At 35.6% G+C, this 17,659-nt stretch overlaps 2 protein-coding genes across 2 annotated transcripts in view; one reads left to right on the plus strand and one right to left on the minus strand.

Annotated features, from left to right (window-relative positions):
* LOC134812179 (uncharacterized) overlaps positions 1-17,659 on the plus strand; it is a 284,121-nt gene that overhangs the window by 34,768 nt on the left and 231,694 nt on the right. The window lies entirely within an intron of this gene.
* LOC134812690 (cytochrome b-245 heavy chain-like) overlaps positions 95-17,659 on the minus strand; it is a 28,357-nt gene continuing 10,792 nt past the window's right edge. Inside the window, exons 5-7 of the mRNA XM_063820196.1 lie at positions 1,240-1,383; positions 633-769; positions 95-174 (exon numbers count right to left, since the gene is read on the minus strand). Of these exons, the coding sequence (XP_063676266.1) occupies position 1,383 (1 nt within the window). The 3' untranslated portion in view covers positions 95-174; positions 633-769; positions 1,240-1,382. The remainder of the gene's footprint in view (positions 175-632; positions 770-1,239; positions 1,384-17,659) is intronic.

Here is a 17,659-nt window from a genome sequence, read left to right on the forward strand (position 1 = left end):
GTAAACTTCAGAATAGACAAAACTCAAATTTTGAGTGATTGACGGAATCTAACCATTTTGAAAACACACTTTTGTAAAGTTTTTCCTTTTCAAACATGACTCCTTTGTTCTTATGTTATTATCACAATTGCAGTCTAAAATGTTTAGTTCTTCATCACAGTTGATATCACAGCCCTGAAAGCATATCGTCGCCATAAGAATGTGTATTTATGATTTGAAGAGCCGAAAAGATTCACGAAAAAAGCATCTGGATATTGGGGGAATAAATATGGACCATGGTTATTGGTTATTGAATATAAGGGGGAGGGACAGGAAGAGAGAGAGAGAGAGAGAGAGAGAGAGAGAGAGAGAGAGAGAGAGAGAGAGAGAGAGAGAGAGAGAAGAGAGAGAGAGAGAGAGAGAGAGAGAGAGAGAGAGAGAGAGAGAGAGAGAGAGAGAGAGAGAGAGATAGATAGAGAGAGAGAGAGAGAGAGAGAGAGAGAGAGAGAGAGAGAGAGAGAGAGAGAGAGAGAGAGAGAGAGAGAGAGAGAGAGAGAGAGAGAGAGAGAGAGAGAGAGAGAGAGAGAGAGAGAGAGAGAGAGAGAGAGAGAGAGAGAGAGAGAGAGAGAGCTGATCAGTGATCAGGAAGTTACCTTAAGAGCGTGTCGTGACTGAATGTAACAATCCCGGGAGCAGATGAGCTGGTCATCTTCAGTAAAACAGAACTTCTCTAGTTTGCTGATATTTCGTCCTTCTGGCAGGTAGTGCACCGGGCTAGTCGTATCACAAACTGGAAAATATAAGGGTCAATATATACTTTTAACTTTTTAATACAATTATTTATATCCTGAAGGTGTGGGAGTTGTTTTTTATTTTAATAATAATAAACGGTGTTTACAACACTACTTATACTATTACTCAGTAGTGTGAAAAGAACTATGTATAAACTATAAAGAATCCAATTTTAAGATTCAAATAAAATATATTGATTGCCAATCTTCAAAAGGCTTAAAAATTCTTTTATTTGTCGCCATTTTGTTTTATTCAAGTTTCTATTTTGTGTATTTCTGCATTATTTTATGAAAGTTTTGAATCAAACCAGATGCACTGTAAATTATTCGTTTCAAAGAATTCAGAGGGATAAATCATGATTTAATATAAAGTCTAAATAACAATGATGTGATGAACTGATAATGTCGTCAATGCTATCAAATCACAGTATTGGAAATGAAAATAAGAATAGCGATGTTCTGGACTCACTGCAATTAGCACCATTATTAGGACATAGTATACATTCTTCAGCACCGTCTTCACTGTAAAGGGTACCGGAGGTAAACTCACATATTGTACAGTTCTTGGTGTCTTGATCGTAAAACTGTCCAGACGTGCAGTCCGCTTTATCCTCTGCGATCAAATATTATATTGTTATAACGTACATTTTACTTATTTTACTTATTTTACGTATTTTACTTATTTTACTTATTTTACTTATTTTATTTATTTTACTTATTTTACTTATTTTACTTATTTTACTTATTTTACTTATTTTACTTATTTTACTTATTTTACTTATTTTACTTATTTTACTTATTTTACTTATTTTACTTATTTTACTTATTTTACTTATTTTACTTATTTTACTTATTTATAAGTACCAGGTTTTATGTAATATAACGTGGAAATGCAGGATCTCAAAGTTCAAATTGTACTCATGACAGACTAGAGTTCCAGAATGGACCATTTACTGATTTATTAATCAGTATAGGTACTCTAGTAGTATAGGAGGTTCTGGTAAACTGCCAGTCAGGTTACACGAGCCGACTCCGCTAGGAACCCGATTGGTTTCTAGGTATCACAGACGGGAGATGTATATAATATATTGTATACTATATACTATATACATTATACATACTAGCAGGAACCCGTATAACCCTAAAGTGGTGTCAAGACTCAAGAGACTAAAATAATTATTACCTATTTAAATCGCTTAGGGATTCAAATTTTGGGCACTAAATGTCTTATTTCATGGCCGATTTTTTATTTTTTCATGCTGATTTGAAAAGCATAAAAGCATTTGAACCAGTCAAAAAAGTTTAAGTTGTATATCTTTTACGGTTTTTGCGGAAAGTCGCGTTAAAGTTGATGCCGTGGTGTCAGTAAAATGGCACGGATCCATATATTATAATATAATATATTAAAGTCACTATTGTGACGGTACATTAGAACTAAACAGAAACAAACTGTGAAGGGCCTGAACGGAACCCCTCGGTTTCAGTTCCTTGTTTAACACTGCCGTACAGCAAGGACATTCACCGGGTTCTCCAAGGATGGGCACATAGCTCACTCCACACTATGCTCTGTCAAATGTTGGTTATATACCAAGGATCTACAGGAAATATTTCCTTGTAAGGTTAGAGGGCGATCTGTGAACAGACAACTACCTCATTCCCAACTATAGGAACCAGAATTCTTATACTATCCCAACGAGCTACACCAAGCATAGTTTCAGATGAGAACAGCCGCGATAAATCATCAGGCTAGTACTTTTGATTATATATTAAAGTCACTATTGTGCCGGTACATTAGAACTAGACAGAAACAAAGTGTGAAGGGCCTGAACGGAACCCCTCGGTTTCAGTTCCTTGTTTAACACTGCCGTACAGCAAGGACATTTACCGGGTTCTCCAAGGATGGGCACATATTATATCGTCTCGCTTTATATATACAGGGTGAGTTGAAAATAGTGTGTGGAAAGTAAAAAGGTGAACTGCTATCAGTTCATCAACGTTACAAATTTCATTCTTGCCTCTCATTTGATTCTAACTCATAATTTGGTTGATTTTTGGCAGTTTTCCAAAAATTCGTAAATTCGTCCTAATGGGGTTCTCAAATCGCGTGCCCTGAAAATCGAGTCTAAAAATCCATCTCCTCCTACATTTTTTGAGCAATCACCCTGAAACTTTCAGGATATGTTCTAGGGACCATTTAGAAGAGATGAGCCAGACAGAATTTTGAGAGAGGCCTTTAAAAAAATTTCATTCGATTTTGAAAATCGTAGACCTCGAAAAACCATAAAAAAACGAGGTCCAAGATTTTAAAAATCGAATAAAAATTTTTTTAAAGGCCTATCTCAAAATTCTGTCAGGCTCATCTCTTTTAAATGATCCCTTGAACATATCCTGAAAGTTTCAGGGTGATTGCTCAAAAAATGTAGGAGGAGATAGATTTTTAGACTCGATTTTCAGGGCACGCGATCAAAAATCGCTCGCGCAATACAATAACCACACACGCGCTGACCTTTGACCGGCATTAATTTCGGCTAGGAACGATATTTTTCCATGGGATCAAAAGCATCTGATAGATATTACTCCCCTCTATCAGAAACTACTAAAAAGTCGATTTTGAGAACATTTCCATGAAGACCCCCCTGCCCCCTTAATACAGTCAAGTCGGCTATAGACAATTCTCTTACACGTTATCAACATGTCCTAGCTAATAAAGGACGATGGGTTGAGCAAATTATTAATTATTAAGTATTTTTATTGTATTATTATAATATTTATATATTTTCATTACCTAAATATGCAAAAATTAAGTGGAAATTTCATTTGTTAAAAAAATTAGAGCCATTTACTTTCCACACACTATTTTCAACTCACCCTGTAGTAAGATGAATTAAAATCGCAAGATGATAAATCAATAACGTCAAATCAACCAAATGTTCAATCAACCAAAAGATTTAAAGTAGAGTATGACTTATTGATATGTACTGTGAAATTGAACTGTTTTAAGTTTCTCGTTTGATGCAGCTGTGGTTAAAATGGGAAGCAGGTAATGAGCTGGAGGATGAAGGATAGAAAGAAAATAGTTAGGCCAGACTATTAATCAGAACGATCTGACTATTAATCAGAACGATCAGACTATTAATCAGAACGATCTGACTATTAATCAGAACGATCAGACTATTAATCAGAACGATCTGACTATTAATCAGAACGATCAGACTATTAATCAGAACGATCAGACTATTAATCAGAACGATCTGACTATTAATCAGAACGATCAGACTATTAATCAGAACGATCAGACTATTAATCAGAACGATCTGACTATTAATCAGAACGATCAGACTATTAATCAGAACGATCAGACTATTAATCAGAACGATCTGACTATTAATCAGAACGATCAGACTATTAATCAGAACGATCAGACTATTAATCAGAACGATCAGACTATTAATCACAACGATCAGACTATTAATCAGAACGATCAGACTATTAATCACAACGATCAGACTATTAATCAGAACGATCAGACTATTAATCAGAACGATCAGACTATTAATCAGAACGATCAGACTATTAATCAGAACGATCAGACTATTAATCAGAACGATCAGACTATTAATCAGAACGATCAGACTATTAATCAGAACGATCAGACTATTAATCAGAACGATCAGACTATTAATCAGAACGATCAGACTATTAATCAGAACGATCAGACTATTAATCAGAACGATCAGACTATTAATCAGAACGATCAGACTATTAATCAGAACGATCAGACTATTAATCAGAACGATCAGACTATTAATCAGAACGATCAGACTATTAATCAGAACGATCAGACTATTAATCAGAACGATCAGACTATTAATCAGAACGATCAGACTATTAATCAGAACGATCAGACTATTAATCAGAACGATCAGACTATTAATCAGAACGATCAGACTATTAATCAGAACGATCAGACTATTAATCAGAACGATCAGACTATTAATCAGAACGATCAGACTATTAATCACAACAATCAGACTCTCGCCAACTCATTTTCAGGCTGAGGTAGCTTGTCGACTAAAAAACGTTCAGATCAAACGTTTTTTCTCCAACTTAAATTGTAAAGACGTACCTTGTGAGCTGTTTTGGACGAGGAAAGATGTCAGGAAGATTAAAATACAAATTCGGCTCATCGAAATATTGGACTAATTCAGTTCACAACTTCTCTTTCATTACATTGCACTTGGAAAATATTTAGACATGAATATGTTTCGCTGCCAATTTTGATGGTAGAAAATAAACTGATAAAATAAACTGATAAAACCATATGAAACAAATTTCAAGTAATGTTAACTGAACACTGAACAAGTTGTTGCGAGATATATAAATAACATTTGTAAAATGTTTCCAAAAATAAGCAGCAGGCAACGTCGCGTAAAACTCAACTCGCACATCCACGGAGCATATTTTGTCAGTTTCTTTGTCACCAAAGCTAAATACACACAATCTGCAATCTGCATGAGCAAGTGCTCTGTGGCATCAAATTAACTCAATTAAACGAACAATTACATTTTCTCAGGAGCAGGCGGCACTAAAAGATAAGATTCTGCAGGGACTGCTAAAAGACCAATTTATCTGCAACAGTAGTCCCTCTAATTTTCTAATTAGTAGAACGAACATGATTACACATGTACTACAATAACCTGATTATATAAAGGCTGGTTAGGTTGCTCAGAAAATATTTGGCAAGTCTTTCCAATCCCCGGGGTAGGTTTTCAGTGGGTAATAATTGATAATAAAAACTAATCAGCAATAACGAAATGAACCGGCAAATATAACGAGCTCGGAATATCGGTAGAGCGATAACATGGTCTAGCAAAAATGAGCCACCAATTAAATAATGCAGTGCAACTGAATGTGATCAGGGCATTTTGCACCAGATATATTGTACCAGGTACATCATAGAAATACGGTACGTGTTCACATATTACACTCGCCAGATTATGGGAATTATTAGCCACTTAATATACTATACACTATACACTATACAGTATACAGCTATGATATAGCTATTGTGCAGATTTTACAAATTTAACTGGGATCTGGCAATACCTCAGATCAATAAAATATGATATAAAGTCATGTATAACTAGATCTAATAGTAATAATACAAAATAGTCTACTACTAACTGCTTAATAATTAACTACGAAAGAGTAATTATCGTAATATGAATGATCCCTTACACAACAAAACATGTGTAACCTACAAAACATGTGTAACCTACAACAAAACATGTGTCACCTACAGCACGATGAAGTAACAAGTTTGTACCATTATTACTTGATTTTTAATAGTTTCAGTACAGTGCTACAGAAGACGCACCTAACAATAAAGACAGTAAACGGCACAAAGTACACATATCGCTCTATTCATACTTATTATATGCATAATCCTAGGGTACAATAAAATGGCTTCTCTCAACAGTACAACTTTATCTTATAGTGGTATCTGTGTGGTATTTAATGAACTCTCAACAGTACAACTTTATCTTATAGCGGTATCTGTGTGGTATTTAATACCTAATACCTATGGCCTCTAGCAAAATAACAACTGTTGCTAAACTCAACATATTTTAGTTGCACGATGAGATAATTAAGACTGCAGAAATTTCTCGGGGGAAACGAAAAATGCACGTTATAGAAATTACCTGGAAGTTTGGAAGTTGCAGAGGAAGATAGGAGTCGCAATTTGATGAGTTTTTGGTTTGCCAAAAGAAAACGAAGAGCAGTTGAGGGAACAATTGCAGACGTTTTCGAGCAACAACGCAAGAAGTCAAGAATATAACTTGGTTTCAGAACCAAATATCTTCCTTACATCTTAAATGCATGTTTTACTAAGTAATACTAATACGGGTATCGGCCTTACAAAATGACACGAAAAAGGAGATGGCTCTGAAATGCACAAAAATGAGTTTTGTTCATGTTTTATTATCCAGATAGGTAGTTCAACAGGTATATTTTTCTTCCCGGGGGTTGATTTGATTAAAAAACCGTAAATTTTGCGATAAAAATTGTCATCATTGAAATCTTCCAAAAAAACATGCCTTACAAAATGACAATTTCGTCACGGCTGTCATTTTTTAACAGCAGCCTATAGAAATTTGATTTCACCTAGGACAGTTAGATAAATATAATAGATTGAAGATTAGAATAGCTTTTACAGGAAAAAGGATGATTAAAAAAAGTTGGGCAATTTCGCGTGAGATAGTGCCTTACAAAATGACAACCCAAAACGGCATCACTTCAAATCCGATTTGGGAAAAAGTTTCATTATTCTTTCACGTGTCTTACTGTTAGATATATATGTTGTTTATATTATACCAGTTCTGTTTTTACCAGAATATATTAAAAAAGGAACATTTTTTGTACTTTGAAAAAATTTTAAAAATGTCATTTTGTGAGGCGTAAAAATCATTTTTTGTTTTCATACTTGAACACAGTATTTGGTTATATTTGATATTTTCTATGACTGGATAGATCACTTTTCAGTGTTTAGTTAACGTTTGACATGTTTTAGGAGTTGTTATTACTCTCTGCTTTCACAAAATAGAAGCTTTATTTCGTTGAGTTTTGAATTCAGAGTTTGAAATCAAAGAGTTTGAAATCAAAGTTTTGATATCAGAACTGCACTTTTTTAATGCTACTTGATTGTTAACTGTCAGATTATGATTATTTTTAACTCCTTCTTGTATTGACTGTTCCTGATCCATTTTAGATGATGAAAGTAATTCAATCTGAAACATTGTCATTTTGTGAGGCTTTTCGGTGTCATTTTGTGAGGCATTTTGATCAAAATTGATGATCAAACAAACACATTAAGGCTCATCATAAGCTTACTGGGTTTAAGAATACCAATAATTAGGCAAGGGGCATCCAATATAAATATGCCATCTTTGTATCATAAAATAAAACTGTCATTTTGTGAGGCATAACACTGTCATTTTGTGAGGCTAGGTCATTTTTTTGTCATTTCTTCTACAAAAGTCACTAAATCAGTTTTTTTATTTGACCAGAGTAGTCTTTGATTGACATAAGTCATGGTAGTACCTGGTTTTCTGGGGTTAAATTCTAAACTTTGGTCTCCATTCTGGGTAACAGTTAGGCGGGGCAATGACTGAACAGCAAAAACGTCCATATTTATGTAAGAAATATAGATTCTATGTCATTATCATTCCTTGGGAAGTGTTAATTAATGCTTTTTCTTTCATACAGTAAAAGGAATAGGGTTCAATGTATAGGGAACCTAAGCTACAGCATTGTCTATGTGGGCTGTCATTTTGTGAGGCCTGTCATTTTGTAAGGCCGATACCCGTACGGTCAATATTTTGATCCTGAAGTTCAACTTATAACTTAAAGGGTTCAAGTAGAGTTGTGGGATAGACAAACTGAAAGAAAAGATAAAGGCAATCGTCGACTAAGAACCACTAAGAAACCAACAATCCAAAAATCACAATTAAATTATGATCTGAACGGGTCGATTTGTGGTTCATCATCGAGTGACCAGTCACCATCGAGTATTTTGTCACGTGCCGCCGATCAGACCAATCACCAACAAGTATTTTGTCACGTGCCGCCGATCAGACCAATCACCATCGAGTATTTTGTCACGTGCCGCCGATCAGACCAATCACCAACGAGTATTTTGTCACGTGCCGCCGATCAGACCAATCACCAACGAGTATTTTGTCACGTGCCGCCGATCAGACCAATCAAGTAACAAGAGTCAGGGGAGCGACCGTAGCTGTACATTTTTGGTTTATTTTCCTTATCTGGAATATTTTCCTTATTCTACCCGGTTGAGACGGTTATCATACTTTGTAGTAATACTTTGTAGTTATATAAGTAATACATATTGAGAAAAGCTTTGCAAATTATGGGACCATCAGTAAATAAATTAAAGTGCAAATTATTACCACATTATTGGCACATTCATATATCAGTTTCGCTCTGCTAACAGGAACTATTGTATTAATAATTACAAGCTAATTTTGAGCTTGAACTAACCCTTTAATCCCAAAATTACTTGTTAGTATATATTAACCCAATCAATGTCTGGAAAACTGCAAATGTGCACATGCCCAGCACCTATTCTTACGTTATGCGAGATGACGACACGTAGAGGCCGCAGAATAATGCGCACAGATACTGGTGGAAATAATTTGAAATCATGGCAGGCCTGAGGCCCTTTGTTTTTAGCTTAATCCAGTCCTAACATATCAAAATAAAAACATACGTTGAGATGTAACGCAGTAGAATGAATTATGCGGGGAATGACAACGGTTGGCGAGATGCCAAGATATGGCTGGGTATTGTTCTACGTTTCAATTCATCAACATCCTATTCATGATATAAAATTGTTCTTATATTAAGACGCAATGAAACTACCGGACCACGATGTATGGGGACTTGCCACCCCATGGCAACATTAAAATATACTATTATAGTAGTATTGACAGTTTTAAAATTGTATAACATACCAATAACGTAATATATAACGATCCTGGCGCAAAGTGCTAAACAGTCGATTATAGCAATATTATTATGATGAGTTTCTGGGAACTGTTATCTCCCAATCTGCTCTTCTAGTAGGATTTTAAAGTGCGGACTGCGGAAACATATTTTAGTGCGGAAATACATTTTTGAGCGGAAACACATTGCTCCATCATTGATTCAAGAAAAAAACAAGAAAATGAAATTTGTTTTTCACCATTGCAGCAATGCCAAGAATACCGTTTTTTTGAATTCCGGTTATATGGTTATTAAAAAATTGTTGCATGGTTATTAAAAAATTACGGGTTCAAAGTCCGACTGAATTTTTAAATAGAGCAACATCAGAATAGGCCGGTGAACTACCCTATGAAATAATTTAGGTGATATGATTCACAACATACTCAGAACAAAAATCATTAATCATTATTTCTATACTAGAAGTGAAAACTGTAAGTATAATAAACTGTAAGTATAATAAAGACACACGCAAAATACTTCTAAAGCTACGAAGCCTGAAAACTTGTTATAGATTTCTACAGTCGCCTTGAAAGCACCGGAAATGAGTTACTTTCTGCTGCATTTCACGAGCAGATTATGCTCACCAAATATAACTTAATTGATACACTTCACCGGCGACACCTAAGGAGAATCTTGAACATCAAGTAGCCAAAAGGGATGATCAGCAACGATAGGCTATACAAAATATGTAATGTTGAAATGCTCTCTAAGCGTATTGGATGTAAGCGTTAGAAGAAGCCAGGAGAACACCGTAGAACAAGTGGCACTATTATTTCACTATTATTTCACTATTGTTTCACTATTATTTCACTATTATTTCACTATTATTTCACTATTATTTCACTATTATTTCACTATTATTTCACTATAATCTCACTATTATTTCATTATTATTTCACTATAATTTTACTATTATTTCACTATTATTTAATTATTATTTCACTATTGTTTCACTATTATTTCACTATTATTTCACTATATCATTCACCATTGAATCTTACAATCTCTTTGCTGGCATACCTAAGGCTTGCTTCGTCTAATAGTAGTACTCAAAAGCGAAAGTGCAATAGCAATGTGTCAGCGATTCGTGTTTTAACTCCTTGAACAGGACTTACATTTATTTTCGAAGTAAAACTGACAAAAAGACAGCCAAATAACTGGTCACAATGAAATAACGTGGTCATCACCAGAAGTCTTAGGTTAAATGTTGACAAACCCATACCCATAAGTTTAGCATTATAGAGTGGAGCCGAGAGAGTCATGCTGAATCCATTGACAACATTCATAACCCTACATAACCCTACATTTAATGTTGTCTTAATGTTGTCTTAATGTTGTCTTAATGTTGTCTTATTGTTGTCTTAATGTTGTCTTATTGTTGTCTTATTGTTGAATCGGTGTTCGTTCATGTGGCCAAAAACTTATTTTTGGTCTAATAATTGTGTTTTTGAGCCACACGCAAAAATTCTCTGCTACTCTCTGTAATTACATAACTCTTCATAAATCTTAAAGTTAAACATTTGCATTGGGCTACAAGGAAATGACACTATCTGTAATTACATAATTCTTCATAAACTTAAAGTTAAACAGTCGCATTGGGCTACAAGGAAATGACTTAAAATGAGTATAACATATAATAATTCGACGAATCTCGCGTTGCACACTTTTCCTGTCTTTACTACCTGGCTCGTTAGAATCTTGACGTTCAAATTATTTGCTTTTACTTTAAAAGAGAAATTATGATTGTCTTACAATAAGCACGTATAATTGTAGGGATATTATCATTTTTCATTATCTTTTCTTACAATAATAAGATTAAGAAAAAATAATGAATAAATAATATTAGGTGCGTAGGATTTCAGAAATTTCACAACTTCATAATTATTGTGCATTACATTTCTATTCCGTTAACACTTTTTGGCCAGTCCCAATCAACAATCAAAGTAACCCTCATAACTGGACCATAGTTAGTTACATAGTATATACCGTTTGGACTGTGGTCTCTGCATATTATAGAGTGACCTGCAATTCTACAGGATCACTAGAACTCTTAAAGGACAGAATTATCTTCCAGATCAAGGATTTAGTACAGTAAGCTGCGTCTAGTAGACTGGGCCGGCAATTCCACCACTTCAATAATTCAAGGTACCAAGTTTCTTAGTACAGTAAGCTGCGTCTAGTAGACTGGGCCGGCAATTCCACCACTTCAATAATTCAAGGTACCACGTTTCTTAGTAAAGCAGCTCTTAAAGTTAACCGTCTGTTAGACAAGGAGTCTCATGTGGATTGAATATGGACTCCATAGTATGCTCCGTTCTTCTGTATTTTGAGGGACATGGCTACCAGGACAATGAGTTACACTGCTTGTCCGACTGCTCGGTCTGAAGCATAGAGCATGCACGAATAGTAATCCCAATGAATTATTCAGGTACACTAGCTAGTTATATAGCAGGATCTTGTGGTTTGTATTATGCTGTCGCGTGACAAGATTTATCACGTGGCCCAGAAATTTAGAGTCCTGGAAAACGATTGGTTGGCCGGCTAACACTTTGCTTTAACAGGCTTAGTTCAGTCACGTGATAACTTTGGGAACTAATACCAAAGACACAGCGAGCAGGATGATGCCATTAGGCCTACTGGTCGCTCTGTTTTGTGATAGAAAATTCTAGAAGCTTTACCACTCATTCGCATTGACTTTGTTTTATCAAGACACTTATTTTACTTCGGAGTATTCCAACAGCCACATTGTTACACAAGCGCAACCAGCCAATTACAGGAAGCCGAAGGATTTGTTTTAGCCAGTGACGGTTAGGGTAGTGTGTACCACACTTTCTTCGCCCGAGACTTTGCTGCAATGTGCAGCTCCTCATTTAACCCTCACATCCGATTTCTCGAGTATTCGGCTGAGTAGACCGGGGGGCTGCATAGACCAATCAGGATCCTTAGCTGAACGTCCGCGTCAACGACGCTCACCCCACGACCAGGCAGACAGTGGGATTCGAACTCGCAACCTCACGATTTGCAAAGATGGCGTTCTAACCAACTGCGCTACCTGGCCGTGAAAGGTATAAGATTAAAATCATTTAATCGCAAAATTAATCGCAAAATGGTGATTGTAGACCCGCTTATTTAGAGGAGGACAGAATGGTGTGGAGAATGGGCTTTCTGCTAGTTATCACTCGCCGATGATATTTGAAACGTTTAGAAAAGAGCCCGGCCATGAAAGTATGTAAAATGTCAATATTCAATAGTATAAGCTTCGTTCGATGTATTTTGGACGCTGATTCCGAATTACTTGCCATAAATATAGGGTTGAAACGCTTGCCCGAAAAGTTATCGGCAAAAACTGTTTTGGTCACAAGACGGACAGGCTTGTAAAACACGAATTACGGTCATAGTGATCAGCTTCGGGGTCATGGTTACTGGATAGGATTAGGGTTTATACTTTATAAAACCGTTTCATTCGGCTGCAAATCCACAAATTCATTTAAGTCACGTGATAGCACGCTGGCGAGTTAATTAGTAAACTTGTATTATGTACTCTCCTCAATCTTCAGTTGTTGATATTTCGTTTAAACATCGATTTTTCTAGCAATGTAGAATGGCAGACATGCGGAATCTTGAAACGAAGTTAATATTCCTACAAATCATCTCGCTATCTCTCTGTGGTAAGCTACGTGACGTACATGAGCTGCTACTTTACTTATCATTGATCAAAAATAGATCAATAATTTATCGTTATAGAAAATAGAAATAGTGCCACTTATACCCGGTGAAATGAGATAATAAAGTATTAAATATTTTTTACCAAAACCAAAAATTGGGTAGATTGGACCATAGACCGTATCTCCTTTTTCCAGACACAAAGGAAGTAGATCAATTTAAGTTACCGTTTTCAAATTTATGCCAAATGATACCGGGAATATAATCAATCGCTCGTTTTTCCCATTCATTCACGGCCTGCAAATTGTAACGAATTTAGGTTTACTACATCAATCAAACTCAGTAGAAATCTTTTTGAGCTGCTTTCGGGCTGATACTTAGTGTACTTCGGGATAAGAGCTGTAGGTAGTGTGTCCAATGAGGTGAAGTTTATCCAGTAGAAGTGTTGAAAGTATTATCTTTGAATTGACCACAGGGTGACAGGGATCAAACAGAAAAGAATCAAGACCTAAATGATAACATTGAAAATCCATCTGGTGTCACTACAATAAGTTCAAATTGTTAATTGTTTACTTCTCGGTAATTCACTCCTCTGTTTGCTTCATGCTAAATCTAACAGCTGAAACAAACAGGGGTCTGACTCTGAGTTAACAACTTATACTCAAAACGGCATTTTCTAGATGTCTCAACCTACATATTATAGACTTAATTAGAGATACATCTACTGTTAAATAAGTGTTTTGTTTAAATATAATTTAAAACTAAGATCTTGATACTAGTGACCTCCGTCAATACAATTAACGCTCTAGGGAAAACAGTTTGCTGTTTTTAGCATTGTAACAGTCTGTATGCTTTGATCTTCCGCAAATACAACAAGGTGTAAAGTTCTAAAATATTGGATTATAAAAGATAGCATAATATGTCGTTGTAAGAAAAATTTTACAGAACATGAATACTGCTGCCTATCGAGCGACGGCAAGGCACCTAACAGGCAGTGAAGTTATCGGGAAATGAAGTAATCGGGAAAAATTTGAATTACATGGTTCCTGCAAACCGGATAACAGGTTAAATCAAATGATTACATAATATACTGATTAAAAGTTTACCATAATGTGATAATGATATTTATGCGATGTATCGCATAAAGGTATACCTTAAGGCCAATAAATTTGGTTCACAATAAATTTGGTTCACAATAAATTTGATTCACAATAAATTTGGTTCACAATAAATTTGGTTACAAACATTTTGGTAATACCATAATTTTAGTCATAAATTTCGCAAATTTGTATACTACCTGATGGGAAAAGGAAGTAAGAGCCATAATATGACTGTTGTCACGAGTACAGGCACAGCCTCTCAACACACTGTGCTATTTGTCATGATTTTAGGCTCGATGTCTAAACATATGCACTATGACAATTTGGATGAAAATAGTAAAAAGTGAGTGCTGTGAGCTGTCACGTCGGCCGGGTGGTTTAGTGGTTTTAATACATTTACTTCCCACACTGACGACTGGGGTTCGATTCCCAGTGGGGACCAATTCGGTTCCCAGTGGGGACCAATTCGGTCGGATGCAGTTCGGCCACCAAACCATGGTGTAATGCTTTCATTAGAACTTATGTTCGAAAAAACTTTTGGCGAAAAAAAATTTTAAATTTTCGAAATTTTCTCAAGTCTCAAAAAAATGTCCATGTGAAAAATTTTCCAAGTTTTTCTGAAAACTACCTTTTCCCGTGTTTTAAGAAATTCCGATCATTTTGAGCCAATAAACATTTTTATGAATTTTGGTAATTAGCTAATTAGTAACTATCCAATTATCTGATTGTCTGACATGAACATTTTTCTGACAAAAGTTTTTCTCGTCGATATGATAATCACCCTCTATTAATTCATAACCTTCTACGATGTTCACAGCTGAAGATATTTGACAAACAAGAAAGGAGGTAAATATTGGCAAAAGTGGCAAAAAGTGGCCACGTGGAAAATTTTGGAAAAGTTGGCCAGCCGAATGAAACTTAAATTGAACCTAAAAACGTAATAAATCCTTTGGAAGCTTCTTGTGTCAGTAGATCGATTTTTTCAGACGGATCTGTCTGTACTATAGTACTATCTTTGCACTCTGCACTGCCAATATATATTACGCAAAATATAGACCTTATTACCTGGTAATCGTGACGACACGTTATCCATGACAGTTGGCACGAGTACTGAATAGACTGTGCCTGCAGTCACGTCAGGCACGGATTATTAGCTAGGTACGGCTTTTGAAAAGCCACGCGCGACGTGCCTGAGGAGTTGTCACGTATCCTTGGCACGCCCTATAAACACACTACGTACATTATATGGTCATTACATCTGACCGCACCATGACAACAGTCATGGTGACAACAGTCATAGTATGGTCGGGCCCTTAAATTCTGAGAATAAACTATGGGCGTCATTCTTACAATTCCTTAACAATTTTGCTAGAACACCTCTTCTTTAAATTCATGATATTCATTAATCGTTGCTCAGTAGTCATGAGTTAAACATACAATTAACAGGTTGGTTACCAGTCAAACGTGGGAGGAAAATAGAGTGGGATCTAGAGTCGACACCTTTAGAAATTAAAACTAATAGTGTGCTGGGGAGTGACGATGAGGTGAGAATGTTCTTCTACTCAGCTGCGGGGGAGAGTGTAGGAGGAGTCAGACTCCACTTCACCTCTACTCCACGATACCAGTTTAGATGGTGCAAAGACTTGACTAACCTCCCTGTTACTCCCCCATCTCTTACTGAAAAGGTTTGGCGTATCACTCTAACCAAAACTACAGGTGTCAGAGTAGTGATACACTGTAACGAGGTGGAGGTGCTCAACAAACTGCTCTCTCAAGCAACGTGTAGTGACAGTAAGTGGAGCACTATCTGGATCAGAGACGTGACAAAGATAGAGTTCGATTCCTCCGACACAGCATCTGATTACTACGGACCACAACCAGGTAACTAATAACAACAAGCATTGGTTTAACAAACAATAACTTTAATTTATGAATAAGCCAACTTGCTGATTCTCTCGTTAATTCGTGATTACGTGTTTTCTGTCTAAATTTCAAGTGTGTTATTTAGTTATTTAACATAAACACATATAATATAGGATATGGGATATAGGATAGTTAGCAATTACTATTTATAACTTAATAAAGTGGTCATAATTTTATCAATTACTGTTCTCCGAATGAGATAAAATCACATTCTTTCACTGAAGGCAGAGTTATAATCATATTGGCGATAGCGGATCGCAAAATAGCTAACTATAATTTAGAAATATTGCATATTTTGTAGTAGACATCATGGAGACAAGCAATTTTCAGCTACTAAAGGTTGAAACAATTATTAATTGAAAACGGATGTTTTTACAAAATATCTTGAACATAAGCAGTAAGGTATTTTATCAAACAAACTCAAAACTTTTTTGGTTCGATATTTATTTTGCAGAGTTTACACAATATGTGCATTGTGCTTCATAGTTTGTTGATGAGGCGAATTTTTAGCGTTAACCCTAATGACTGATAACAATTTGAATTAGTATTGGGCTTAGAACCAAGAAGTTAAATTTGTGGTACGAAATTACAAGAACCGTAAGAGTCTGGGTGGTAATAATTTCCTCGAAAAACCGTGGAATATGTGGATATTAAATTTTTCACATATTTCACATATAATTCACTCCTCTGTTTGCTTCATGCTAAATCTAACAGCTGAAACAAACAGGGGTCTGACTCTGAGTTAACAACTTATATTCAAAACGGCATTTTCTAGATGTCTCAACCTACATATTATAATAGACTTAATTACTGTGGCTTGTGTAGTTAAATTATCTGTATTAGAAAACGTCTCTTACCTCTTACCTCCAGATCATATTGTCAAGATCCGAGGGATTGGAGATACATCTACTGTTACATAAGTGTTTTGTTTGAATATAACTTAAACTAAGATCTTGATACTAGTGACCTCCGTCAATACAATTAACGCTCTAGGGAAAACAGTTTGCTGTTTTTAGCATTGTCACAGTCTGTATGCTTTGATCTTCCGCAAATACAACAAGGTGTAAAGTTCTAAAATATTGGATTATAAAAGATAGCGTAATATGTCGTTGTAAGAAAAGTTTTACAGAGCTGGTCGCATGAATACTGTTGCCTATCGAGCGACGGCAAGGCACCTAACAGGCAGCGAAGTAATCGGGAAATGAAGTAATCGGGAAAAATTTGAATTACATGGTTCCTGCAAACCGGATAACAGGTTAAATCAAATGATTACATAATATACTGATTTAAAGTTTACCATAATGATATTTATGCGATGTATCGCATAAAGGTATACCTTAAGGCCAATAAATTTGGTTCACAATAAATTTGGTTCACAATAAATTTGATTCACAATAAATTTGGTTCACAATAAATTTGGTTACAAACATTTTGGTAATACCATAATTTTAGTCACAAATTTCGCAAATTTGTATACTACCTGATGGGAAAAGGAAGTAAGAGCCATAATATGACTGTTGTCACGAGTACAGGCACAGCCTCTCAACACACTGTGCTATTTGTCATGATTTTAGGCTCGATCTCTAAACATATTATGTACTATGACAATTGGGATGAAAATAGTAAAAAGTGAGTGCTGTC

Source organism: Bolinopsis microptera, chromosome 3 (genome assembly GCF_026151205.1).
Source record: "Bolinopsis microptera isolate Bmic1 chromosome 3, MBARI_Bmic_1.0, whole genome shotgun sequence".
NCBI classification, from domain to species: Eukaryota; Metazoa; Ctenophora; class Tentaculata; order Lobata; family Bolinopsidae; genus Bolinopsis; species Bolinopsis microptera.